General features: G+C 43.9%; 1 protein-coding gene across 1 annotated transcript; it reads right to left on the bottom strand.

Moving 5' to 3' along the window:
* Positions 1-1,021: 1,021 nt before the first annotated feature.
* On the bottom strand, positions 1,022-5,894 carry LOC123097933 (tropinone reductase homolog At5g06060). The gene is made up of 5 exons (XM_044519780.1): positions 5,647-5,894; positions 5,344-5,551; positions 3,329-3,545; positions 3,118-3,224; positions 1,022-1,449 (listed from the first exon to the last, which is right to left on the bottom strand). Exons 1-5 carry the CDS (start codon positions 5,748-5,750, stop codon positions 1,267-1,269), a joined length of 819 nt encoding a protein of 272 aa, XP_044375715.1. The 5' UTR covers positions 5,751-5,894; the 3' UTR covers positions 1,022-1,266.
* Positions 5,895-26,724: the final 20,830 nt, after the last annotated feature.

Here is a 26,724-nt window from a genome sequence, read left to right as displayed (position 1 = left end):
CAATTTAAGGTCACATACCATGTGAAACTACACAGTAGTATGCTCCGCGTCAAATGGTATATTTATCTCTCTTTTTAGCTAAGATAAAAACAGTAACATGTGAAACATATCGCAACATACTCTGTAGCCTGGAGTGGCAGTCTAGATATGGAGAGCATTGCCCATAAATCTGGAGTGGCAGTCTAGATATGGAGAGCATTGCCCATAAATCTGCATCGTAGTAGCTTGTCGCTTCTATAAACTATCACTATATTTAATATGGTTATTTTGTCTTGATTACCTATATCAGATTTGTGAATTTGGCATTTTATTCCTTTCTTGCCCATGCAGAAAAATGTGAAGACAGCTTGCAGCCCAATCTCAGCTCTTGGATTTCACAGGCACGATGGGCGATAGCCATGTCGGCGGCGGAGAAGGCGGTGTGGTGTCTCACGCTGGGGTTCGATATGATGTGCGACCTGAGGCAAGTTCTGCAAAGACTCTGCTTCTCTTTTGGAGACCACGTGTCTTTTGGAGCATGTTAGGCTTTGATTTCAATTCAATAATGTGCTCTATCATCCACCTTGTAAGACTATCACCTATCTCATAATATGGCCCTATTACCTTGCTATGCCTGATGATTGAACATTATCCTGCTAAGCTTGTTTAACTCTATTCATATATTAACAACTTAGCTACTCTAGCACGCATATGCACATTCACAACTACACCGCCAAGACAAGTGCGCAAAGGACCGCACAAGAGGCGCGCCCCATCCACTAGTAGAACATGGAAGAACACTATATTTGGCTGTGCTAATGGTGGGTGCAAAACAATAGCAGCAATCTGACCTTGTCACACCAACTTTGCATGCAAATGATAACGTTTTGATGCTTTTGATGCCGCACAGTGGGAGCATTTCCCAACTTCTGCTGCATCTGATTCTCATCTGACTTTGCCTTCCAGCATTGTGAGCAGGCATGATGGCTGTTGTACTAGATGGAAGAGGGTATGAATTTCAACATGCCCTGCTACAGAAAAATCAATCCAACAGCAAGGCAATTGCTTAATAAACCGAAAAAGAGTTCACCACACTGAGAAATGATACGCACAATTCTGACCACAACTTTCTTCACATGGCTGATCTGAACAATGGCGAATACTCGTGGAGTCTAGATTCAAGATGACCTCGGTTTTACAGGAATATTTATTTTGGTTGCCAAGAACACAAGATATGACTGGGCTCCTGGGCAACAGAGCGAAATATGGCCTCTTCCTTGGTAGTCTTCAAGCTGGATAGAGCCCATTGACAGTCATACCTCCGTCCACTGAGATCGTCTGGCCTGTTATGTAAGTGGAACCAGGCATGCAAAGAAAAGCAACCAGCGATGATACCTCTCCTGGTTCTCCGACACGCCCCAGTGGAGTTCGACTCACAACGGAGGCCTCAAATTCCTTGTTAGCCAAAAGCTGCACCACAAACAATAGCAGAGCTTCAGGGATCAGAGTTACCATTTTCCAAGAGGTTACATGATAGGGCCCCGCCCCATGCACCGAGTACGGGCAGATGCGCTAACTACAAGAGTTCATAAGCAATTGTTCTTGCACAAAAGAAGCTTCAACATGTGGCTGCAATATAATATATTTTTTCTATGTTTACTACTATAGGACTAAGAAGAAATTTTGAGAATAATACAATGTAGTTTTGAAGTGCTTCTATACACATGTACAAATGACCATGAATGGCATCAGTTCTAATAAAATTAAGAGCATATTTAAGGTGTGAGGAACTGGAGCTGCCCACAGAAAAATAGGGAAGGAGAGAAAACAGAGTGTGGCTTAGCTAGTTTCAGTTGGACACTACTGCTAGCTCTCAAATTTGTGGACATTTATGTTATGTGTACCACGGTTAGCTATAGCAATTATCAACACACAGTTAGGTGGCTTATATATTCAGTGTACCAGGCAATCTTCAGCAGGAATTCAGGATCCCAACTTTAGCATGGCCACCACACAAGGACAGCACGCCCAAATCAAGAAAAGGAATTCAGGATCCTAACATTAAACTCTCATTTTCTGAATTGCTGCAGGCATGGCTGTATATTGGTCGGCATCATAATTTTAGGACCCTGATAAGTAGCGAACGTCAGGTACGAGCACATGGCAACTTCGAACGTTTTCTACGGCAGGTTTAGTGACGCGAGAATGGCAACTTTAGTTGCCAAGCATGGCAAGAAACTTGCCGTGTGTCACTAGAAATTGCCATCCTTGCGTGACAGGAATTGCCATTGAAAAACTTCAGGGCCGGAGTGCCACACACCTGACATGTGGCACTGATCATTTGGGTTATTTTACCCTACTTAACAGTTTTAATCCTAACCGTGCATGATTGACCCTCCCTTTCAGCAATCCTTCCTGGGTATACTTATTATGGATTAGCGGAAGTAGATACATGATACACCTGCTCCCCGCTACCATCTTGTGATGTGGGAACCTAATACGTCAAGAGCTAAGGTATACTAATTATAATCATTGTGAAATAAGATAATACTAATAACCAAACAGCTGCACTGTGTTTGTTCTCTGATAGTAATGACGGTACAGGCTGAAACCAACATGACTTTTGCTACCCTAAATGTAATTTGAATATAAGTATAAGCATACTTTTTGCGATAATTTCTATCGACTGGTCCTAAAACATGCACTTTGTTCATTCTCTGATAGTAGATGGAATGTATAGGCTGATATCAACATGATTTTGCTACCCTACATGTAATTTGAATATAAGTAGAAGCATACTTTTTGCGCTAATTTCATCAAGAACTGATACTAAAACATGTTTAGTATCATAAATGAGTCAACTTGCTCTGTTCAGATACGCAACGACATAATCATATCACTATAACTAAGCACAGGTTGCGCAGCAATGCTCTCAAGAAAAATAATGCAGTTAAAACACATATATGGAAGAAAGCAATAGAATAATGCATAATTAGTCCTCAAGTCAAACAGGTAAGAAGGATAACCACGACGCAGTTAGAGTTGCTATAGTCTGCATACTACGTCACAATCATGATTCATAATATGTTCCAAATTACTGTATAGACTTGAGAGGAATAATCAAATTGAGACCCTTACTCCTTCTGTAAGCGAAGTCGTTATGTACCATGGAGCAACAGAGTTTGTTCTTATGCCATCTTTTGCCCATTCACATGCTAGGTTCTTGGTTAACTGGTTGATGGCACCTGAACAAAACCAGTAGCTAGTTACGCATAGTAGATGTCTGAAAAATCATAGTAGATGCTCAGGAAGTCAAAGTCACGGGCGGGTAGTGAGCTACAGTAGTTACCTTTAGTCATGGCATATAGAGTACCGCTAAATACGGCTACTAATCCACAGACAGATGATATGAAAACAATGCTGCCCAAACCAGATGCTTTTAGAAGAGGATGTGCAAGTTGGCAAAGATGATATGCAGATTCAAGATTAGTGGCCATCAAAAAAGAGTAATCTTCAGCGGAAAATTCAGTAGTTGGCTTCCTTATGTTTGTCCCCACATTGTTTACCTTAAAGAGGAAATGAAGAAAGTCAGAGCAAATTGGCACAAACAATATGCAGATCCAAGGTAAGTGGCCCTCAAAGAGAGTAAACATTTCTCGCATAAAAAGAGTGACTAAACTTCTACAGGACATTCAGTAGTTGGTTTCCTTATGTTTGTTGCTCCAATGTTTACCTTAAAGACCAAGTGAAAGAAGACAGCACAAATCTACACAAGCACTCAAGTTATGGAATCAACACTGCAAAACACATGGGAAATTAAAACGGAGATCCAACAAACAGTTCATCTTGCAGGGGCACCCTGCAGTCCTGTACTCTGACAAAACCCGGATTTTGGTAGAATGCGCTATATTTGAATAAAATGCAGATCTCCAAGGAAAATGTTATTTCCCCGTAAAGGACAACAGGGCCACTGCCCACTCAATTAGAAAACAGTTCAGTTTTACAACGCACATATGTAACAAGCGACAAAACCATTTTGGTCGACTAGAGAAGCAAAGAACCTAAACGCTAGTTATTATCATCGGAAACAACGCGCTAGAAGGTAAGTGCTCACGCATTCACTGCTCAACACCGAATATGAGACCACTCCATCTAAGAAATGATGTCTATCCGGATAAACTTTGGGCCGCTGCTCCACCAGTCAGCTAACCTGCCCTGGATGGTACCTGTCTGAGTCAGCTGCTCAAGATTGGACCAGGCCGCCACCTACTTCCACACCTGCTTGGAGAAGCTACAATCCATCGCGACATACTCAGCTGATTTATTTTCCACCCTGCATTGGTTCAATCCACTTGTTTCTGTCAAGAGCACAGTGAACCTTGCTATTCTTGAATCTCACCCTACTACTATAGCAATGGCACAATCTCCACCACCACCTTCCCAGGAAGCGATCTAGATTCCAAGAACTTGGCTGTCTGGTCGTCTCCCAGGGTTACCAAAGTCGTGGCACTGAAGAGGGCCCGATTGAACGGCACCGTGTTGCCCGCCCAAGGTTTATCAAGATCCATCTATTCAGACCATCAAAGGAAAATATTGACCTATGAGATTTAGCAAACTTCTCCAACGAACCAAAAGTTAAACATCAGCTTTCGCACCTGTGGTAATAGTTGTACAGCCATCAACACATTTCATTCAACCTCGTGTTTACAAATTTTCAGATCTTGAATTCGACTGTTTTATGCAGAATTATTAAGATAAGAAACATCATTTCATTGGGAATGTCTGTCTGCAGCACGTTTTTGTGAAATCAACATATTCACTTCAATGAGAGAAAAGACACATCAACTCAAACACATGATGCTGAAAGTGAAGAAAGCTCCATAAATAAACACACAGACATGATTGATAGTGAGAGGTGGCCAGGTGAGAGTCAATGTACTCCCTCCGTTCCAAAATAGATGACCCAACTTTGTACTAAAGTTAGTACAAAGTTAGTACAAAGTTAGTACAAAGTTGAGTCATCTATTTTGGAACGGAGGGAGTAGCTCGCAAGCTACATCGGGCAATTGCACGGACCAGTGGGTTTAGTACTTGACTTTCCGAAGGGCTCCGTGTTTGGTTTGCCATGTTCCGTGCTTCATTTATCTCCACTAATACTGTTTCAGTTGTAGGATGGGGAATAGTTCATGGGCATTTTAGGGGGTGAATTTCAACTAGTACGTGTGTGTGTGCTTAACTGCAACTTACAGCAGGCTGGTATTTCCCAGAGAAAAAATCAATAATACAGTACTGCATTTCTGACGGGTAGGATCATACTAGGAACGAGAAAGAAGAGAAATGAAGATGCGATTGGTTCCAACTCACGAGGATGTTGAGCTTGCCGCCGAAGCGTTCGGCGACGTCGGCAATCAGGCGCTCCCGCTGCTCCCGGACGGAGAGGTCGCAGACGGAGGTTGTGACGCGGAAGCCCCTGGCCTCCCACTCCTTGAGGCGCTCGCCCAGCTCCGCCTCCTTCCGGGAGCAGGTGTGCACGGCCACCCCCAGCGCCGCAAGTTCCTCCACCACCGCACGCCTGCGCATCACACGAGCTCCTCAGGCCGGCCATCGAGGGGATCTCTCGGGGTTTGGGGCGCTGCTGGGGAAGAGAGAGAGGTGTCCGAGGGGTACCCGATCCCGCGGGTGCCGCCGGTGACGAGAGCCGTCTTCCCGTGAAGAGACCACCTTCCTGGAGCACCCGGCTGGCTCGACCCCGACGGCTCCGCCGCAGCCATCTGCCAACCACCCGCCGCTCTCTTCGGATTCTGTGCTTATCTGTTCGACGAACAGACGAGCGGAGATGTACTGGTAGACACTAGACAGTGATGTAGTGTGCGGTCGCTTCTCCTGGCGTACTTGTAGTATTAAGTGTTTTTTTTCGAGGGAAATGCCATAATGGCTGATGCACCCTATCACATACAGTACAATTAAAGAATTTGGAACAAGTTACGAAAACTGTAATCGAAAAAGAAAAGGAAAAAGTATATGATGTAGCAGCGGCAAAAACTATAAATTTGACCTATAGACGAAATGAATTCACAAAGTGAACTGTTCTTGAAAAAATTTCACTTCGCTGACTCTTTCGTGTAACGCCCGACAGCTAGGCGTCACACTATACTGTGCAGCGCCTGACTAACAGGCGCTACACGCCTACCCTATGTCACACCTCGGACTGGCTGAAAATTCCTAAGTCAATGTGCAACGCCTAAAAGCTAGGCGCTACACTATACGGTATAGATTGTGTATCGACGCACTACACGCAACGTACGGATCACCAAATCACGTGCATGCATGCCGTGTGCGTGCATGCGTGGCCACAGCCTCGTAGGGCCTACAGCAACATACTGCATGCATGAGTGTCGTGTGCTTGTTTGAATCGTTCGTGCTGCTAAATGCGAATCCTTTTAATTAACTGGATATATCAGTGTAGCGCCTAGGCGCTTAGGCGTTGCACATTAACTTAGAATTTTCAGACAATTCGAGGTTCGATGCTGGTTAGGTATGTAGCGTCTGTCAGTCAGGCGCTGCACAGTGTAGTGTGACGCCTTGCTATCGGGCGCTACATAAAAGGGTCAGCGGAGTTAAATTTTTTCAAGAACAGTTCATTTTGTGAATTCCTTTCGTCTACAGGTTAAATTTATAGTTTTTGCCTATAACAGCTACGTTTTCATCATTTCTTTATCTTTTGGCATGAAAAAAGGGAATGCAACGTGTTTGCTGTAACGGGAGGACTACACCGTCAATCGTGATGGCCAAGATTATCTCTACTACCTAATCTCTATCTCTACTGCCTAAAAAAAGATTTCCTCTCCCGTAAAAAACCGTTGCACTTCAATCATTCGTCCAGCCCTTCACTTCATCGGTTTTTGAAGGACACACTCCATCGATTTTTATTGGTCCACGCTTTATCCGTAAGGTAAGTTATCCCACTAGGCAAGTAGTGATTTAGGCTGTGTTTGGTTTCTCTCGGCTCGTTTAACTCTGCTCCGGGAGTGGACCAAACTTTAGCTTAATTTTATGGAGCTGCCAAAACCCAGCTCCCCAACTCCGCGGAGCGGGCAAGTTCCGAACAGGACCTTAATCACCTTAATTTTCATTCATTTTTTCACACTATCATTCAACCACCATAATTTACATTCCTTTCTTCACCCCATCATAAATCTCTTCTTTGGTAATCTCTTCTTTGTCAATCACGGTCCATAATACTCTCCTATTCAGAGGCGGTTTCAGGCCCCAGGCAGGCAGGGCCTTCGCCTGGGGTGTGCTGGAGAGATCCTTCGTTGACTGTAGCACAAATTGCACTGTAGATCACTATAGCACACTGTAGATAGAAGGCTTGCCTGGGACGTTGTGTGATGCTGGTTCCGCTACTGCTCCTATCTATAGGATCATCAGGAAGATCTCTCTTCTTTCCTCTCTACGCATCAATCCGATCCAGTGCAATTTTCCCTCGCTGTCATCGCCCCTATTCCATCAGGCGAGACAGCAGAGACCAGAGGAGCAGAACAGGGCAAGGAACGCACCAGTGGCTGATGACTCTTCCCAGTTGGGCCTAGGTGTGCGTGTGGGTCGTGGGCCTTGTGGGTGTAATAGCGTGTGTGGGTGAGCTGCGGCATATATAAGTCCGAGCCGTGTAGCCGAGAGGCATCGAAAAATGAAGAAATGAAACAGTAGTATCCTTCCTCTGTTTTCCCCTTTTTGCTCCTTCCCCAAGTTTCCTCCCCTTGGTCGCCACCTACTCTCGTCCAAAATCCCTAGGGTTCATCCCCGAAGGCAAGGACATTACAATTGGTATCAGATTTGCCTTGTTCGATCCGCTGACCCCGCTTCCTCAAGATCAGACTGTAACATCGACCGATCGGTTGTGCAGCTGCTTCGGCGGTCGCCTGTAAATCCGAGATCGGCGTTGGTCTGGTTCAGAGAGGGTGACGACGGCTCCATTCAAGCCAAGCGCGCAGACGAAGCATCTGATCGCAACAATGTCGGCCTTCGAAGAGCGGGTGCTGAAGGAGCTGTCTGCTCCGAAGGGAATTGGCGAGCGCGTGGCGCGCATCGACGAGATCAGTGCGCGGCTCGACAATCTGGACGCGAAGTTTGCAGAGCAAGTCCAGCGCCTGGATCAGGTTCAAACCAAGGTAGATCTCTCGGTCACATCAATTGGGGAGATCCATCAGGAGCAAGTCCATGTAGCGCGCGCAATTAAGGAATCGCACAACACTCAGGATACGGATCTGGATCGATTGGCGTAACCAGGCTGTTTTGCAGCGTCTCCGACAGCAGCTCAAGCTGCGGCAGCAGCTTCTTCAGCCGCCCAGGTGCCACCGCCACTTCGTCGACCATGCGACCCGAGCAGAGCACCGCCATCACCGCGCCTTCCTGACGAACAGAACTCTAAGCGACCATGGATGCCGAAGATGGAGTTTCCACGCTTCGATGGAGAGGGAGTTCGTATGTGGCTGGACAATTGTGAAGTGTACTTCCAATTGTACCAGATCCCTGATGGCTTTAAACTTATGTCGGCCTCTCTGCACCTGCAAGGTAACGCGACACACTGGTACCAGGCGTCCAAACACACAGATGGCTGTGCAGATTGGCCATGGTTCAGAAAAGCAATACTGCAGGAGTTCGACCTCAATGTGCACCGCAACTGTTTGAAGGAACTACTGTTGCTGAAACAGGAAGAGTCTGTGCACCAATACCGCACCATGTTCAATCAGCTTGTGTATCAGGTCCGGTTATATGATGCGAGCATCAGTGAAACAATGCTGGTGACTCAATTTGTGTTGGGATTGAAGGAGGAAATAAGAGCAGTAGTGGAAATTCAGTTACCCCAGTCGGTAGTCCTAGCGGATGAGTATGCACTGGTACAGGAGGCCGTCCTAGAACGACAGAAAATGCAGCACCACAAAGTTCAGAAGCAGTTTGGACAAAGCAAATTCACTGCACCTCGTCAGGAAAATTCCTCTCGGCCTCAATTTGCAGCAGGAGACTTGTGGAGAGCAAAGCAACTCAAGGAGTTCCGTAGGGCAAATGGGCTTTGCTATAGCTGTGGTGAAAAATACAGTCAAGGTCATGTATGTGCAAACAAACCACCTTTACAGCTCAAGGCTTTGGAGGCTCAGGAAATTGAAGGGCAGCTTTCAGATGACATTCTAAATGCCATTGCGGCTGAAGAAGCAGTAGAGGAAGTGGCTGCTTATCTGTCAGTTAATGCCATATCAGGGTCTGCAAACACTAAAACTATCAGGCTGAGAGCACTTGTAGAGAACAAAGTCATGTTGTTACTAGTGGACTCCGGGAGCTCTCACACATTCATTGACAGGCAATTAGCGGACAAACTGAAACACAAAGCCACTATGCTTGATAAGGCCCTACAAGTCAACGTAGCAAATGGGGAGCAGCTTCAGTGTGAAACTGAGATGGTGGGCTTACCCTGGTGGATTAATGGACACACCTTCACTCCTGATATGAAGGTGGTGGACTTGGGAGGGTATGATGCTATTCTAGGAATGGATTGTTTGGCCCAGTGGGGAGCTATGGTCTGTCATTGGGAAGAGAAGTGGCTACAGTTTGACAGAAATGGACAACAGATCAGGTTGCAGGGCATTGTGGAGAAACAACAAACCGAGGTTCAAGCTATCACTGTGGAACAAATGCTCAAATGGCAAAAAGGGAATGCTATTTGACTGCAGTTGTCTCTCCAACTTTGCACACCGAGAATCATGAAGTGCCAGCCTGCATTTCAACAACTTTGAAAGATTTTGCTGATGTGTTTGAGGACCCAAAGCAGTTACCACCACATAGGGAATTTGACCATGCCATATCTCTTTTACCTGGCAGTGCACCAGTTAATGTCAGACCTTACAGGTATAACCCACAGCAGAAGGATGAAATAGAAAAGCAAGTAAATGAGATGCTAGCTGCTGGTCTCATCACACCTAGTATGTCTCCTTTTGCTTCCCCAGTCTTGTTAGTAAGGAAGAAGGATGGGACTTGGAGGTTCTGTGTGGATTACAGAAGGCTGAACACACTAACAGTGAAGAACACATTTCCAATGCCTGTGGTGGATGAGCTGTTAGATGAAATTGCTGGGGCCAAGTGGTTCTCTAAATTGGATTTAAGGTCTGGTTATCATCAAATCCGAATGGTGGAAACTGATGAAGAAAAGACTGCCTTCAAAACTCATCATGGGAAATATCAGTTCAGAGTAATGCCCTTTGGGCTGACAAATGCGCCTGCTACTTTCCAGTGTCTGATGAATATAATTTTCAAAAAATATGCTCAAAAGTTTGTACTCATTTTTATGGATGATATATTGGTGTTCAGTGAAACACTAGAGGAGCATGAAGAACACTTAAGACAAGTGCTCTAGAGTTTGAGAGAAAATCAACTATATGCAAAAATGAGCAAATGCTGCTTTGCTACATAACAATTGAGCTACCTGGGACATATAATCTCTGACAAGGGAGTGGCCACAGATCTTGAGAAAACCAAGGCCATGGAACAGTGGCCCCAACCCACCAACTTCACTGAATTGAGGGGATTTCTCGGGCTTACAGGCTATTATAGAAAATTTGTGGCTCATTATGGAATTCTTGCCAAACCCCTGAACTCTCTATTGCAGCTTAAGACATTCCAATGGACAGAGGAAGCCCAGGATGCTTTTGGCAAGTTGAAAACAGCAATGGTGTCCACTCCAGTGCTGTCCTTACCAGATTTCTCCAAATCCTTCATAGTAGAGACTGATGCATGCGATACTGGGATTGGGGCTGTGTTGAGTCGGCAAGGACACCCAGTGGCCTATTACAGCAAAGCTCTAGGAGTGCAAAATCAGAAGCTACCAACATATGAGAAAGAATTCATGGCAGTCATGATGGTAGTAGATAAATGGAGATCCTACCTAACCAGAGGGCCATTTGTCATCAAAACTGATCATAAAAGTCTGTGCAACTTAGAAGATCAAGTGCTCCATACCGAATTGCAGAAGAAAGCAATGGCTAAATTGCCTGGCCTCCAATTTAAATTTCAATACAAAAAGGGCACCGAGAACAAAGCACCTGATGCCCTGTCGAGAATGGGACATGTATTTGCAGTACAGGCTGTATCCACTGCTCAACCAGTTTGGCTGCAAGAAGTGGTTAACTCCTATGCAGTAGATACAAGAGCCCAGGAACTACTTACTAAATTAGCAATCACTGCGGAAGATGAGCCTGGGTTTTCCCTTTCTCAAGGACTGATCAGATTCAAGGGCAAAGTCTGGGTGGGCTCTAACTCAGGTTTACATACCAAACTAATTGAAGCATTTCATGCTTCTCCTATTGGAGAGCACAGTGGTATTCAGGCCACATACCAGAGAGTAAAGAAGTTGTTTCACTGGACGGGAATCAAGCAAGATGTTCAGAACTTTGTCCAACAGTGCCATATTTGTCAACAAGCAAAACATGAAAATTGCAAGTACCCAGGTCTCCTAAACCCTTTACCAATACCAACAAGAGCTTGGGAGGATGTAAGTATGGATTTCATTGAAGGTTTGCCTAAATCCAATGGATATAATGTCATCCTAGTGGTAGTAGACAGATACTCTAAATACAACCACTTCATTCCCTTGAAGCATCCTTATTCAGCTGCTACTGTAGCCCAAGCATTCATGCAGCAGGTGGTGAAACTTCACAGCATGCCATTAACTATCACATCAGATAGAGATACAATATTCACTAGCCACTTCTGGAAGGAGCTGTTATCTATTTGGGGCCCTAAGTTACAAATGTCCACAGCCAGACACCCACAAACAGATGGGCAAACAGAACGAGTGAACCAGTGCTTGGAAATGTATTTGAGGTATGTTGTTCATGATTCACCTACAAAATGGCACAACTGGTTGGCTTTGGCAGAGCTCTGGTATAACACCTCCTATCATTCATCCTTGGGGTGCACTCCTTTCAAAGCTTTATATGGGCAAGAGCCACATATGGGACAATTCCTTAGACCCCCAGAGGATGCTTCTCCTGAATCCAACGGTGGCTACAAGACAGGCAAGCTTACGCAGAACACTTGCAACTGCATCTTCAGAGAGCTCAGCAAAAATGCAAAGCACATGCTGATAAGCACAGATCCATGAGAGAGTTTGCAGTTGGGGAGTTTGTTTTCCTCAAACTACAACCCTATGGACAACTTTCTCTGGTGAACAGACCCTGCCCCAAATTGGCTTTTAAATACTTTGGGCCTTTCCAAATTTTTGAGAAGTTTGGACCAGCATCATATAAGTTGGACCTGCCTTCAGATACACAAATCCATCCTGTGTTTCACGTTTCCCAGCTGAAACAACAAGTGCCTGATCATACTCCTGTGTTCAAAACCTTGCCGAAGCTGCCAAGACTAGACACTGAAGAGCTCACTCCCTCAGAAATTCTGGATCGCAGGTTAGTCAAGCGAGGTAATACAGCTCTGCTTCAGGTACTGATTCAGTGTCAGATTTGCCAGGAGAATTCGCTACTTGGGAAGATTCTGAAGCGCTGCAGAAAAGGTTTCCACAGGCAGCTACTTGGGGACAAGCAGCTTCTCAAGAGGGGAGCACTGTCATCGCCCCTATTCCATCAGGCGAGACAGCAGAGACCAGAGGAGCAGAACAGGGTAAGGAACGCACCAGTGGCTGATGACTCTTCGCAGTTGGGCCTAGGTGTGCGTGTGGGCCGTGGGCCTTGTGGGTGTAATAGCGTGTGTGGGTGAGCTGCGGCATATATAAGCCCGAGCCGTGTAGCCGAGAGGCATCGAAAAATTAAGAAATGAAACAGTAGTCTCCTTCCTCTGTTTTCCCCTTTCTGCTCCTTCCCCAAGTTTCCTCCCCTTGGTCGCCACCTACCCTCGTCCAAAATCCCTAGGGTTCATCCCCGAAGGCAAGGACATTACACTCGCGGGCTTGGCGACACCTTCCCAATGGCCGCGTTCTAGTCCGTCTTGAGCACCAACGAATCTTCCTTGAACAGTAGCATATATGAATTGTACACATATATATATATATGTTGTTTTGCTCGGTCACATGCATTTTCTGACGAGACGAGGCAACTTGAGATAATTAAAAAGGGTGCTACTATACAAGAGGGTTGTACGAATTGTTGGGGAACGTAGTAATTTCAAAAAAATTCTTACGCACACACAAGATCATGGTGATGCATAGCAATGAGAGGGGAGAGTGTTGTCCACGTACCCTCGTAGACCGAAAGCGGAAGCGTTAGCACAACGCAGTTGATGTAGTCATACGTTTAATAGAGTACCGAACGCACGGCACCTCCGAGTTCAGCACACGTTCAGCTCGATGACGTCCCGCGAGCTCCGATCCAGCAGAGCTTCACCGGAGTGTTTCGTCAGCACGACGGCGTGATGACGGTGATGATGATGCTACCGACGCAGGGCTTCGCCTAAGCACCACTACGATATGACCGAGGTGGAATATGGTGGAGGGGGGCACCGCACACGGCTTGGAACAATTAACTTGTGTGTCTAGAGGTGCCCCCTGCCCCCGTATATAAAGGATGGAGGAGGGGAGGCCGGCCAGCCCCTAGGGCGCACCAGAAGTGTGGAGTCCTAGTAGGACTCCCTAGTCCTAGTAGGATTCCTCCTCCCACATGGAGTAGGAAAAAGGGAAGGGAAAAGGAGAAGGAAGGAAGGGGGCGCCCCCCTCCCTAGTCCAATTCGGACCAGACCATGGGGAGGGGTGCGGCCACCTTTTGAGGCCTTTCTCTCCTTTCCCGTATGGCCCATTAAGGCCCAATACGAATTCCCGTAACTCTCCGGTACTCCGAAAAATACTCGAATCACTCGGAACCTTTCCGATGTCTGAATATAGTCGTCCAATATATCGATCTTTACGTCTCGACCATTTCGAGACTCCTCGTCATGTCCTCGATCTCATCCGGGACTCTGAACTACCTTCGGTACATCAAAACACATAAACTCATAATACAAATCGTCACCGAACTTAAGCGTGCGGACCCTACGGGTTCGAGAACTATGTAGATATTGTTGGAAATATGCCCTAGAGGCAATAATAAAATGGTTATTATTATATTTCCTTGTTCATGATAATTGTCTATTGTTCATGCTATAATTGTGTTATCCGGAAATCGTAATACATGTGTGAATACATAGACAAGAACATGTTCCTAGTGAGCCTCTAGTTGACTAGCTCGTTGATCAATAGATGGTTACGGTTTCCTAACCATGGACATAGGATGTCATTGATAACGGGATCACATCATTAGGATAATGATGTGATGGACAAGACCCAATCCTAAGCATAGCACAAGATCGTGTAGTTCGTCTGCTAAAGCTTTTCTAATGTCAAGTATCTTTTCCTTAGACCATGAGATTGTGCAACTCCCGGATACCGTAAGGGTACTTTGGGTGTGCCAAACATCACAACGTAACTGGGTGGCTATAAAGGTACACTACGGGTATCCCCGAAAGTATCTGTTGGGTTGGCACGAATCGAGACTGGGATTTGTCACTCCGTATGACGGAGAGGTATCTCTGGGCCCACTCGGTAAGACATCATCGTAATGAGCTCAATGTGACTAAGGGGTTGGTCATGGGATGATGTGTTACGGAACGAGTAAAGAGACTTGCCGTAACGAGATTGAACAAGGTATCGGTATACCGACGATCGAATCTCGGGCAAGTGCTATATCGGTAGACAAAGGGAATCATATACGGGATTGATTGAATCCTTGACATCATGGTTCATCCGATGAGATCATCGTGGAACATGTGGGAGCCAACATGGGTATCCAGATCCCGCTGTTGGTTATTGGCCGGAGAGATGTCTTGGTCATGTCTGCATAGTTCCCGAACCCGTAGGGTCTACACACTTAAGGTTCGATGACGCTAGGGTTATAGGGAATAGATGTACGTGGTTACCGAATGTTGTTCGGAGTCCTGGATGAGATCCCGGATGTCACGAGGAGTTCCGGAATGGTCCAGAGGTGTTTATATATGGGAAGTCCAGTTTCAGTCACCGGAAAGGTTTCGGGGTTTATCGGTATTGTATCGGGACCACCGAAGGGGTTCCGGGGGTCCACCGGGAGGGTCCACCTGCCCTGAAGGACCTAATGGGCTGTAGTTGGGTGGGAACCAGCCCCTTAGTGGGCTGGTGCGCCCCCAAGGGCCCAAGGCGCCTAGGGTTGGAAACCCTAGGGGGCCGCTGTCCCTCCGGGGGGCGGGCGCCCCCCACCCTAGTTGGAAACCCTAAGGGGGCCGCTGCCCCCCCAAGGGGCCGCCGCCCCCCTCTAGATGGATCTAGGGCCCCCCTCCCCTTCCCCTATATATAGTGGGGGTTTTGGGGCTGCCAGAGATACGAGTCTCCCTCTCTCTTGGCGCAGCCCTACCCCTCTCCCTCCTCGTCTCTCGCAGTGCTTGGCGAAGACCTGCTGGAGTGCCACGCTCCTCCACCACCACCACGCCGTCGTGCTGCTGCTGGACAGAGTCTTCCCCAACCTCTTCCTCTCTCCTTGCTGGATCAAGGCGCGGGAGATGTCACCGGGCTGCACGTGTGTTGAACGCGGAGGCACCGTTTTTCGGTGCTTAGATCGGATTCGGTCACGATCTGAATCGCTTCGTGTACGACTCCACCGACCGCGTTCTTGCAACGCTTCCGCATCGCGATCTTCAAAGGTATGAAGATGCACTCCTCTCTCGTTGCTAGTAAGCTCCATAGATTGATCTTGGTGATGCGTAGAAATTTTTTAATTTCTGCAACGATCCCCAACAGATATGACCGAGACACGTCTCCGATCAATAACCAATAGTGGAACCTGGATGCTCATATTGGCTCCCACATAATCTACGAAGATTTTTATCGGTCAAACCGCATAACAACATACGTTGTTCCCTTTGTCATCGGTATGTTACTTGCCCGAGGTTCGATCGTCGGTATCTCAATACCTAGTTCAATCTCGTTACCGACAAGTCTATTTACTCGTTCCGTAATACATCATCCCGTAACTAACTCATTAGTTACAATGCTTGCAAGGCTTATAGTGATGTGTATTACCGAGTGGGCCTAGAGATACCTCTCCGACAATCGGAGTGACAAATCCTGATCTCGAAATACGCCAACTCAACAAGTACCTTCGGAGACACCTGTAGAGCACCTTTATAATCACCCAATTACGTTGTGACGTTTGGTAGCTGATACGTCTCCAACGTATCTATAATTTTTTATTGTTCCATGCTATATTATATTCTGTTTTGGACATTATTGGGCTTTATTATATACTTTTATATTATTTTTGGGACTAACCTATTAACCGGAGGCCCAGCCCAGAATTGCTGTTTTTTGCCTATTTCAGAGTTTGGCAGAAAAAGAATATCAAACGGAGTCCAAACGGAATGAAACCTTCGGGAACGTGATTTTCGGAACGAACGTGATCCAGAGGACTTGGACCCTACGTCAAGACATCAACCAGGAAGGCACGAGGTAGGGGGGCGCGCCCTCCACCCTCGTGGGCCCCACGTTGCTCCACCGACGTACTTCTTCCTCCGATATATACCTACGTACCCCCAAACTACCAGATACGGAGCCAAAAACCTAATTCCACCGCCGCAACCTTCTGTACCTGTGAGATCCCATCTTGGGGCCTTTTTTGGAGCTCCGCCGGAGGGGGCATCGATCACGGAGGGCTTCTACATCAACATCATAGCCTCTCCGATGATGTGTGAGTAGTTTACCTCAGACCTTCGGGTCCTAGCTAGATGGCTTCTTCTCTCTTTTTGGATCTCAATACAATGTTCTCCCCCTCTCTCGTGGAGATCTATTCGATGTAATCTTCTTTTGCGGTGTGTTTGTTGAGACCGATGAATTGTGGGTTTATGATCAAGTTTATCTATGAACAATATTTGAATCTTCTCTGAATTCTTTTATGTATGATTGGTTATCTTTGCAAGTCTCTTCGAATTATCAGTTTGGTTTGGCCTACTAGATTGATCTTTCTTGCAATAGGAGAAGTGCTTAGCTTTGGGTTCAATCTTGCGGTGTCCTTTCCCAGTGACAGTAGGGGCAGCAAGGCACGTATTGTATTGTTGCCATCGAGGATAACAAGATGGGGTTTATATCATATTGCATGAGTTTATCCCTCTACATCATGCCATCTTGCTTAAAGCGTTACTCTGTTCTTATGAACTTAATACTCTAGATGCATGCTGGATAGCGGTCGATGTGTGGAGTAATAGTAGTAGATGCAGGCAGGAGTCGGTCTACTCGTCTCGGACGTGATGCCTATATACATGATCATACCTAGATATTCTCATAATTATGCTCAATTCTTTCAATTGCTCAATAGTAATTTGTTCACCCACCGTAATACTTATGCTCATGAGAGAAGCCACTAGTGAAACCTATGGCCCCCGGGTCTATTTTCCATCATCCCGTCAACAAGTTATTTCTAGCGTTGTCTTTATTTTGCTTTGTTTACTTTGCATCTTTATCATAAAATTACCAAAAATATTATCTTATCATATCTATCAGATCTCACTCTCGTAAGTGACCGTGAAGGGATTGACAACCCCTTTATTGCGTTGGTTGCGAGGATTTATTTGTTTGTGTAGGTGCGAGGGACTCGTGCGTGGCCTCCTACTGGATTGATACCTTGGTTCTCAAAAACTAAGGGAAATACTTACGCTACTTTGCTGCATCACCCTTTCCTCTTCAAGGGAAAACCAACGCAGTGCTCAAGAGTTAGCAGTAGCACACAAAGTGTTCCTCCGGTAAACGGGAGTTGCATAATCTCATAGTCATAGGAACATGTATAAGTCATGAAGAAAGCAATAGCAACATACTGAATGATCAAGTTCTAAGCTAACGGAATAGGTCAAGTCAATCACATCATTCTCCTAATGATGTGATCCCATTTATCAAATGACAACTCATGTCTATGGTTATGAAACTTAACCATCATTGATCAACGAGCTAGTCAAGTAGAGGCATACTAGTGACACTCTGTTTGTCTATGTATTCACACATGTATTATGTTTCCGGTTAATACAATTCTAGCATGAATAATAAACATTTATCATGAAATAAGGAAATAAATAATAACTTTATTATTGCCTCTAGGGCATATTTCCTTCAGTCTCCCACTTGCACTAGAGTTAATAATCTAGATCACATTGCCATGTGATTTAACATCAATAGTTCACATCACCATGTGATTAACACCCATAGTTCACATCGTCATGTGACCAACACCCAAAGGGTTTACTAGAGTCAATAATCTAGTTCACATCGCTATGTGATTGATAACCCACAAGTATAGGGGATCGCAACAGTTTTCGAGGGTAGAGTATTCAACCCAAATTTATTGATTCGACACAAGGGGAGCCAAAGAATATTCTCAAGTATTAGCAGTTGAGTTGTCAATTCAACCACACCTGGATAACTTAATATCTGTAGCAAAGTATTTAGTAGCAAAGTAATATGGAAGTAACGGTAACGGTAGCAAAAGTAATATTTTTGAGTTTTGTAGTGATTGTAACAGTAGCAACGGAAAAGTAAATAAGCGAAGAACAATATGTGAAAAGCTCGTAGGCATTGGATCGGTGATGGAGAATTATGCCGGATGCGGTTCATCATGTAACAATCATAACATAGGGTGACACAGAACTAGCTCCAATTCATCAATGTAATGTAGGCATGTATTCCGAATATAGTCATACGTGCTTATGGAAAAGAACTTGCATGACATCTATTGTCCTACCCTCCCGTGGCAGCGGGGTCCTAGCGGAAACTAAGGGATATTAAGGCCTCCTTTTAATAGAGTACCAGACCAAAGCGTTAACACATAGTGAAAACATGAACTCCCCAAACTATGGTCATCACCGGGAGTGGTCCCGATTATTTTCACTTCGGGGTTGCCGGATCATAACACATAGTAGGTGACTATAGACTTGCAAGATAGGATCAAGAACTCACATATATTCATGAAAACATAATAGGTTCAGATCTAAAATCATGGCACTCGGGCCCTAGTGACAAGCATTAAGCATAGCAAAGTCATAACAACATCAATCTCAGAACATAGTGGATACTAGGGATCAAACCCTAATAAAACTAACTCGATTACATGATAAATCTCATCCAACCCATCACCGTCCAGCAAGCCTACGACGGAATTACTCACGCACGGCGGTGAGCATCATGAAATTGGTGATGGAGGATGGTTGATGATGACGATGGCGACGGATTCCCCTCTCCGGAGCCCCGAATGGACTCCAGATCAGCCCTCCCGGGAGGTATTAGGGCTTGGCGGCGGCTCCGTATCGTAAAACGTGATGAATCCTTCTCTCTGATTCTTTTCTCCCCGAACACGAATATATGGAGTTGGAGTTGAGGTTGGTGGAGCTCCAGGGGGCCCACGAGGCAGGGGGCGTGCCCCCACCCTCGTGGACAGGTGGTGGCCCCCCTGGCCTTGATTCTTTCGCCAATATTTTTAATATTTTCCAAAAATAAGTTCCGTGGAGTTTCAGGTCATTCTGAGAACTTTTGTTTCTGCACATAAATAACACCATGGCAATTCTGCTGAAAACAGCGTCAGTCCGGGTTAGTTCCATTCAAATCATGCAAGTTAGAGTCCAAAACAAGGGCAAAAGTGTTTGGAAAAGTAGATACGACGGAGACGTGTCAACTCACCCAAGCTTAAACCTTTGCTTGTCCTCAAGCAATTCAGTTGATAAACTGAAAGTGATAAAGAAAAACTTTTACAAACTCTGTTTGCTCTTGTTGTTGTAAATATGTAAAGCCAGCATTCAAGTTTTCAGCAAAGATTATGACTAACCATATTCACAATAACACTTAGGTCTCATGTTTACTCATATCAATGGCATAATCAACTAGCGAGCAATAATAATAAATCTCGGATGACAACACTTTCTCAAAACAATCATGATATGATATAACAAGATGGTATCTCGCTAGCCCTTTCTGAGACCGCAAAACATAAATGCAGAGCATCTTTAAAGATCAAGGACTGACTAAACATTGTAATTCATGGTAAAAGAGATCCAATCATAGTCATATCCAATATAAATTAATAGTAATGGATGCAAATGACAGCGGTGCTCTCCAGCTGGTGCTTTTTAATAAGAGGGTGATGACTCAACATGAAAGTAAATAGATAGGCCCTTCGCAGAGGGAAGCATGGATTTGTAGAGGTGCCAGAGCTCGATTTTGAAATAGAGATAAATAATATTTTGAGCGGCATACTTTCATTGTCAACATAACAACCAAGAGATGGCGATATCTTCCATGCTACACACATTATAGGCGGTTCCCAAACAGAATGGTAAAGTTTATACTCCCCCTCCACCAACAAGCATCAATCCATGGCTTGCTCGAAACAACGAGTGCCTCCAACTAACAACAGTCCCGGGGGAGTTTTGTTTGCAATTATTTTGATTTGATTTGCATAAAGCATGGGACTGGGCATCCTGGTGATGAGCCATTTTCTCGTGAGTGAGGAGCGGAGTCCACTCCTCTTGAGAATAACCCGCCTAGCATGGAAGATACAGACAGCCCTAGTTGATACATGAGCTATTCGAGCATACAAAACAGAATTTCATTTGAAGGTTTAGAGTTTGGCACATACAAATTTACTTGGAACGGCAGGTAGATACCGCATATAGGAAGGTATAGTGGACTCATATGGAATAACTTTGGGGTTTAAGGGACTGGATGCACAAGCAGTATTCCCGCTTAGTACAAGTGAAGGCTAGCAAAAGACGGGGAAGCGACCAACTAGAGAGCGACAACAGTCATGAACATGCATTAAAATTAATAAACATTGAGTGCAAGCATGAGTAGGATATAATCCACCATGAACATAAATATCGTGAAGGCTATGTTGATTTGTTTCAACTACATGTGTGAACATGTGCCAAGTCAAGCCACTTGAATCATTCAAAGGAGGATACCACCCCATCATACCACATCACAACCATTTTAATAGCATGTTGGCATGCAAGGTAAACCATTATAAGCTCCTAGCTAATTAAGCATGGCATAAGCAACTATAATCTCTAATTATCATTGCAAACATGTTTATTCGTAATAGGCTGAACCAGGAACGATGAACTAATCATATTTACAAAAACAAGAGAGGTCGAGTTCATACCAGCTTCTCTCATCTCAGTCAGTCCATCATATATCGTCATAATTGCCTTTCACTTGCACGACCGAACGATGTGAATAATAATAATAGTGCACGTGCATTGGACTAAGCTGGAATCTGCGAGCATTCAATAAACGGGAGAAGATAAGGCAATACGGGCTCTTGGTTAAATCAACAATAATGCATATAAGAGCCACTTCAACAATTTTATCATGGTCTTCTCCTATCGACCCCCAAAGAAAAGAAAGGAAATAAAACTATTTACACGGGAAAGCTCCCAACAAGCAAAAGAAGAACATGAAATCTTTTTGGGTTTTCTTTTTAATTATTACTACTACAGCAAGAAGGTAAACTAGCTAAAAGCTACAACTATTTTTTTTGGTTTTCTTAAGGTTTATCAAACACACAAGAAGAAGGCATAAAAAGGAAAATAAACTAGCATGGATAATACAATGAAAGAGTATGAGCACCGGCATCTAGCAATGAGTGTGTGAACATGAATGTAATGTCGGTGAGAAATACATACTCCCCCAAGCTTTGGCTTTTGGCCTAAGTTGGTTTATTGCCACGGATGGCCTGGCGGATATCCATAGTTATAGCTGGGGTCATACTGCGATGAAGAAGCCCCTGATTGCCACTGGTTGGCAATCATCTCCGGATCCCACTGGTAATTAGACTACCGTGGAGGATCAAATTGTGGTTCCGGCTCTGGCTATGTGGCTGACGTAGGGTTCCGGTAGGCGTGAATGGCCGCCAGCGGAACGAGATACTGGTTGTTCGCGTTGGTCGCGGAGGAAGTCGGTGAGGCCTCCGCGGTGTGAGGCAGATTATATTTGGGCCTCTCTGCTTCTTCACTTTGCTTTTTCCTTCGACCTTCGGCTCGATGAGCCCCTCAAAAATCTCTTCATTATTTTCTGAAAAATTCTGAAATTTTTAGTAACTTCAAATAAAATTGAACCAAGCTCAACAAAATTGATAGCAACTACTCCCACAAGTGCCTAGAGACTATATCATGCATTCAAACTACTTGGAACCATATAAATTTGACATGCAAGCTCAAGAACATGGTCACCTAGGCAGCACAAATTTGCAATGAATAAAGCACTAGAACAAAAACTAATTGGACCAATGGAGGAGTCACATACCAAAGAACAATCCCCCAAAGCAGTTTTGTGAGAGGTGCTTTGAGCAAGGAGATCGAAAATCGTAGCAAAATGAGCTATAACTCGTGCTTGAGCTGGATGGTGATTTTTTTGGGAGGAAGAAGTGTGTGGGTGCAGGAATAAGTGGAGGGGAGCCACCGTGGGCCCACGAGGCAGGGGGCGCGCCCTGTAGGGGTGGGCGCGCCCTGGACCCTCGTGGCCAGGTGCTTGCTCCCCCTGCTGTGTTCTCAGTGCCAGATATTCTCAAATATTCCAGAAAAATCATATTTCAGTTTCGGGGCATTTGGAGAACTTTTATTTTCGGGGTATTTCTATATTGCATGAATAATTCAGAAAACTGACAGAAAATACTATTTTTACTTTATTCCAACTAAATAACAGAAAGTAGAGAGAGGGTACAGAAGGTTGTGCTTCTAATTTCATCCATCCCATGCTCATCAAAAGGAATCCACTAACAAGGTTGATCAAGTCTTGTTAACAAACTCATTCCGAATAACATGGAACCGGAGAAATTTCGAATAACACTATGTTACCTCAACGGGGATATGCACATCCCCAATAATAAGAATATCATATCTCTTCTTGACAGTAGGTAGAGGAAATTCAAAACCTCCAAAAATAATCGATGGAATTTTTCCAATAGAATTGATACTATGAACTTGAGGTTGTTTCCTCGGAAAGTGCACCGTATGCTCATTACCATTAACATGAAAAGTGACATTGCCTTTGTTGCAATCAATAACAGCCCCTGCAGTATTCAAAAAGGGTCTTCCAAGAATAATAGACATACTATCGTCCTCGGAATATCAAGAATAACAAAGTCTATTAAAATAGTAACGTTTGCAACCACAACAGGCACATCCTCACAAATACCGACAGGTATAGCAGTTGATTTATCAGCCATTTGCAAAGATATTTCAGTAGGTGTCAACTTATTCAAATCAAGTCTACGATATAAAGAGAGAGGCATAACACTAACACCGGCTCCAAGGTCACACAAAGCAGTTTTAACATAATTTCTTTTAATGGAGCATGGTATAGTGGGTACTCCTGGATCTCCTAGTTTCTTTGGTATTCCACCCTTAAAAGTATAATTAGCAAGCATGGTGGAAATTTCAGCTTCCGGTATCTTTCTTTTATTTGTAACAATATCTTTCATATACTTAGCATGAGGATTCATTTTGAGCATATCAGTCAAATGCATACGCAAGAAGATAGGTCTAATCATTTCAGCAAAGCGCTCAAAATCCTCATCATCCTTTTCCTTGGATGGTTTGGGAGGAAAAGGCATGGGTTTCTGAACCCATGGTTCCCTTTCTTTACCGTGTTTCCTAGCAACAAAATCTCTCTTATCATAACGTGGATTCTTTGATTGTGGGTTATCAAGATCAACAGCAGGTTCAATTTCTACATCATTCTCATTACTAGGTTGAGCATCGACATGAACATCATCATTAACATTATCACTAGGTTCATGGTCATTACCGGATTGTGTTTCAGCATCAGAAATAGAAATATCATTGGGATTCTCAGGTGGTTCAGAAATAGGTTCACTAGAGGCATGCAAAGTCCTATCACTTTTCTTTTTCTTCTTTTTAGAAGGACTAGGTGCATCAATATTATTTCTCTGAGAATCTTGCTCAATTCTCTTAGGATGGCCTTCAGGATACAAAGGTTCATGAGTCATTTTACCAGTTCTAGTAGCCACTCTAACAACATAATCATTATTCTTACTATTTAATTCATTGAGCAAATCATTCTAAGCTTTAAGTACTTGTTTTACTTGAGTGGTAACCATAAAAGCATGTTTACTAATGAGTTTAAGTTCACCTTTAACTCTAGACATATAATCACCCAAGTGTTCAATCATATAAGCATTTTCTTTTAATTGCCTACCAAAATAAGCATAAAATCTTCTTGCTTAACAATAAAGTTATCAAACTCATCCAAACATTGGCTAGCAAACTTAATAGGAGGGATTTCAGCTTTATCAAATCTATAGAGAGAATTTACCTTTACTACCTGTGTCGGGTTATCAAGACCATGAGTTTCTTCAATAGGTAATGGATTAAGATCATATATTTCTTCAACAGGCGGTAAATTAAGACCATGTATTTCTTCAATAGGAGGTAAATTCTTAACATCTTCAACTTTAATACCCTTTTCTTTCACAGATTTCTTTGCCTCTTGCTTATCTTTGGGACTGAGAAATAGAACACCCCTCTTCTTCGGAGTTGGTTTAGGAATAGGCTTAGGAGTTGGCTCAGGAAGTGTCCAATTATTTTCATTTGTCAACATATTATTCAATAGAATTTCAGCTTCGTCCGGTGTTCTTTCCCTGAAAACAGAACCAACACAACTCTCTAGGTAATCTCTGGAAGCATCGGTTAGTCCATTACAAGTATTTCATTTTTCTTAAGAGGATGATCAGGCAAGGCATTAAGTAATTGGAGAAGCCTCCCCCAAGCTTGTGGGAGACTCTCTTCTTCAATTTGCACAAAATTATATATTCCCTTAAAGCAGCTTGTTTCTTATGAGCAGGGAAATATTTAGCAGAGAAGTAATAAATCATATCCTGGGGACTACGCACACAACCAGGATCAAGAGAATTAAACCATATCTTAGCATCACCCTTTAATGAGAACGGAAATATTTTAAGGATATAAAAGTAGCGAGTTCTCTAATCATTAGTGAACAGGGTGGCTATATCATTTAATTTAGTAAGATGTGCCACAACAGTTTCAGATTCATAGCCATAAAAAGGATCAGACTCAACCAAAGTAATTATATTAGGATCAATAGAGAATTCATAATCCTTATCAGTAACAAAGATAGGTGAAGTAGCATAAGCAGGATCATATTTCATTCTAGCATTCAGAGTTTTTTGTTTAAGCTTAGCTAATAGTTTCTTAAGATCACTTCTATCATTGCAAGCAAGAAAGTCTCTTTTAGTTTCTTCATCCATAATATAGCCCTCAGGCACAACAGGCAATTCATATTTATTAGGGGGAGAGTCTTCATCATCACTATCATCAATATTATCAGTTTCAATAATTTCATTCTCTCTAGCCCTAGCAAGTTGTTCATCAAGAAATTCACCAAGTGGCACAGTAGTATCAAGCATAGAAGTAGTTTCATCATAAGTATCATGCATAGCAGAAGTGGCATCATCAATAACATGCGACATATCAGAATGAATAGCAGAAGCAGGTTTAGGTGTCGCAAGCTTACTCAAAACAGAAGGTGAATCAAGTGTAGAGCTAGATGGCAGTTCCTTAACTCCCCTCGTAGTTGAGGGATAAATTTTTGTTTTCTCGTCTTTCAAGTTCCTCATAGTGTCCAGCAGATATAAATCCCAAGTGACTCAAAGAATAGAGCTATGCTCCCCGGCAACGGCGCCAGAAAATAGTCTTGCTAACCCACAAGTATAAGGGATCGCAACAGTTTTCGAGGGTAGAGTATTCAACCCAAATTTATTGATTCGACACAAGGGGAGCCAAAGAATATTCTCAAGTATTAGCAGTTGAGTTGTCAATTCAACCACACCTGGATAACTTAATATCTGCAGCAAAGTATTTAGTAGCAAAGTAATATGGAAGTAACGGTAACAGTAGCAAAAGTAATATTTTTGGGTTTTGTAGTGATTGTAACAGTAGCAACGAAAAAGTAAATAAGCGAAGAACAATATGTGAAAAGCTCGTAGGCATTGGATCGGTGATGGAGAATTATGCCGGATGTGGTTCATCATGTAACAATCATAACATAGGGTGACACAGAACTAGCTCCAATTCATCAATGTAATGTAGGCATGTATTCCGAATATAGTCATACGTGCTTATGGAAAAGAAGTTGCATGACATCTTTTGTCCTACCCTCCCATGGCAGCGGGGTCCTAGCGGAAACTAAGGGATATTAAGGCCTCCTTTTAATAGAGTACCGGACCAAAGCATTAACACATAGTGAATACATGAACTCCCCAAATTATGGTCATCACCGGGAGTGGTCCCGATTATTGTCACTTCGGGGTTGCCGGATCATAACACATAGTAGGTGACTATAGACTTGCAAGATAGGATCAAGAACTCACATATATTCATGAAAACATAATAGGTTCAGATCTGAAATCATGGCACTCGGGCCCTAGTGACAAGCATTAAGCATAGCAAAGTCATAGCAACATCAATCTCAGAACATAGTGGATACTAGGGATCAAACCCTAACAAAACTAACTCGATTACATGATAAATCTCATCCAACCCATCACCGTCCAGCAAGCCTACGATGGAATTACTCACGCACGGCGGTGAGCATCATGAAATTGGTGATGGAGGATGGTTGATGATGACGATGGCGACGGATTCCCCTCTCCGGAGCCCCGAACGGACTCCAGA

This window comes from Triticum aestivum, chromosome 4D (genome assembly GCF_018294505.1).
Source record: "Triticum aestivum cultivar Chinese Spring chromosome 4D, IWGSC CS RefSeq v2.1, whole genome shotgun sequence".
NCBI lineage: Eukaryota > Viridiplantae > Streptophyta > Magnoliopsida > Poales > Poaceae > Triticum > Triticum aestivum.
Note: the sequence above shows the minus strand (reverse complement) of the source record. Positions and strands in the feature narration are given on the sequence as shown.

Bases quoted from the DNA above. Each gene is read 5' to 3' on its own strand.
- LOC123097933 (XM_044519780.1), bottom strand. From the start codon at position 5,750: ATGGCTGCGGCGGAGCCGTCGGGGTCGAGCCAGCCGGGTGCTCCAGGA. The intron at 5,552-5,646 runs GTACCCCTCGGA...TGTGATGCGCAG, and splicing joins GGCGGCACCCGCGGGATCGG to GCGTGCGGTGGTGGAGGAAC. The intron at 3,225-3,328 runs GTAACTACTGTA...GGTTTTGTTCAG, and splicing joins TCTATATGCCATGACTAAAG to GTGCCATCAACCAGTTAACC.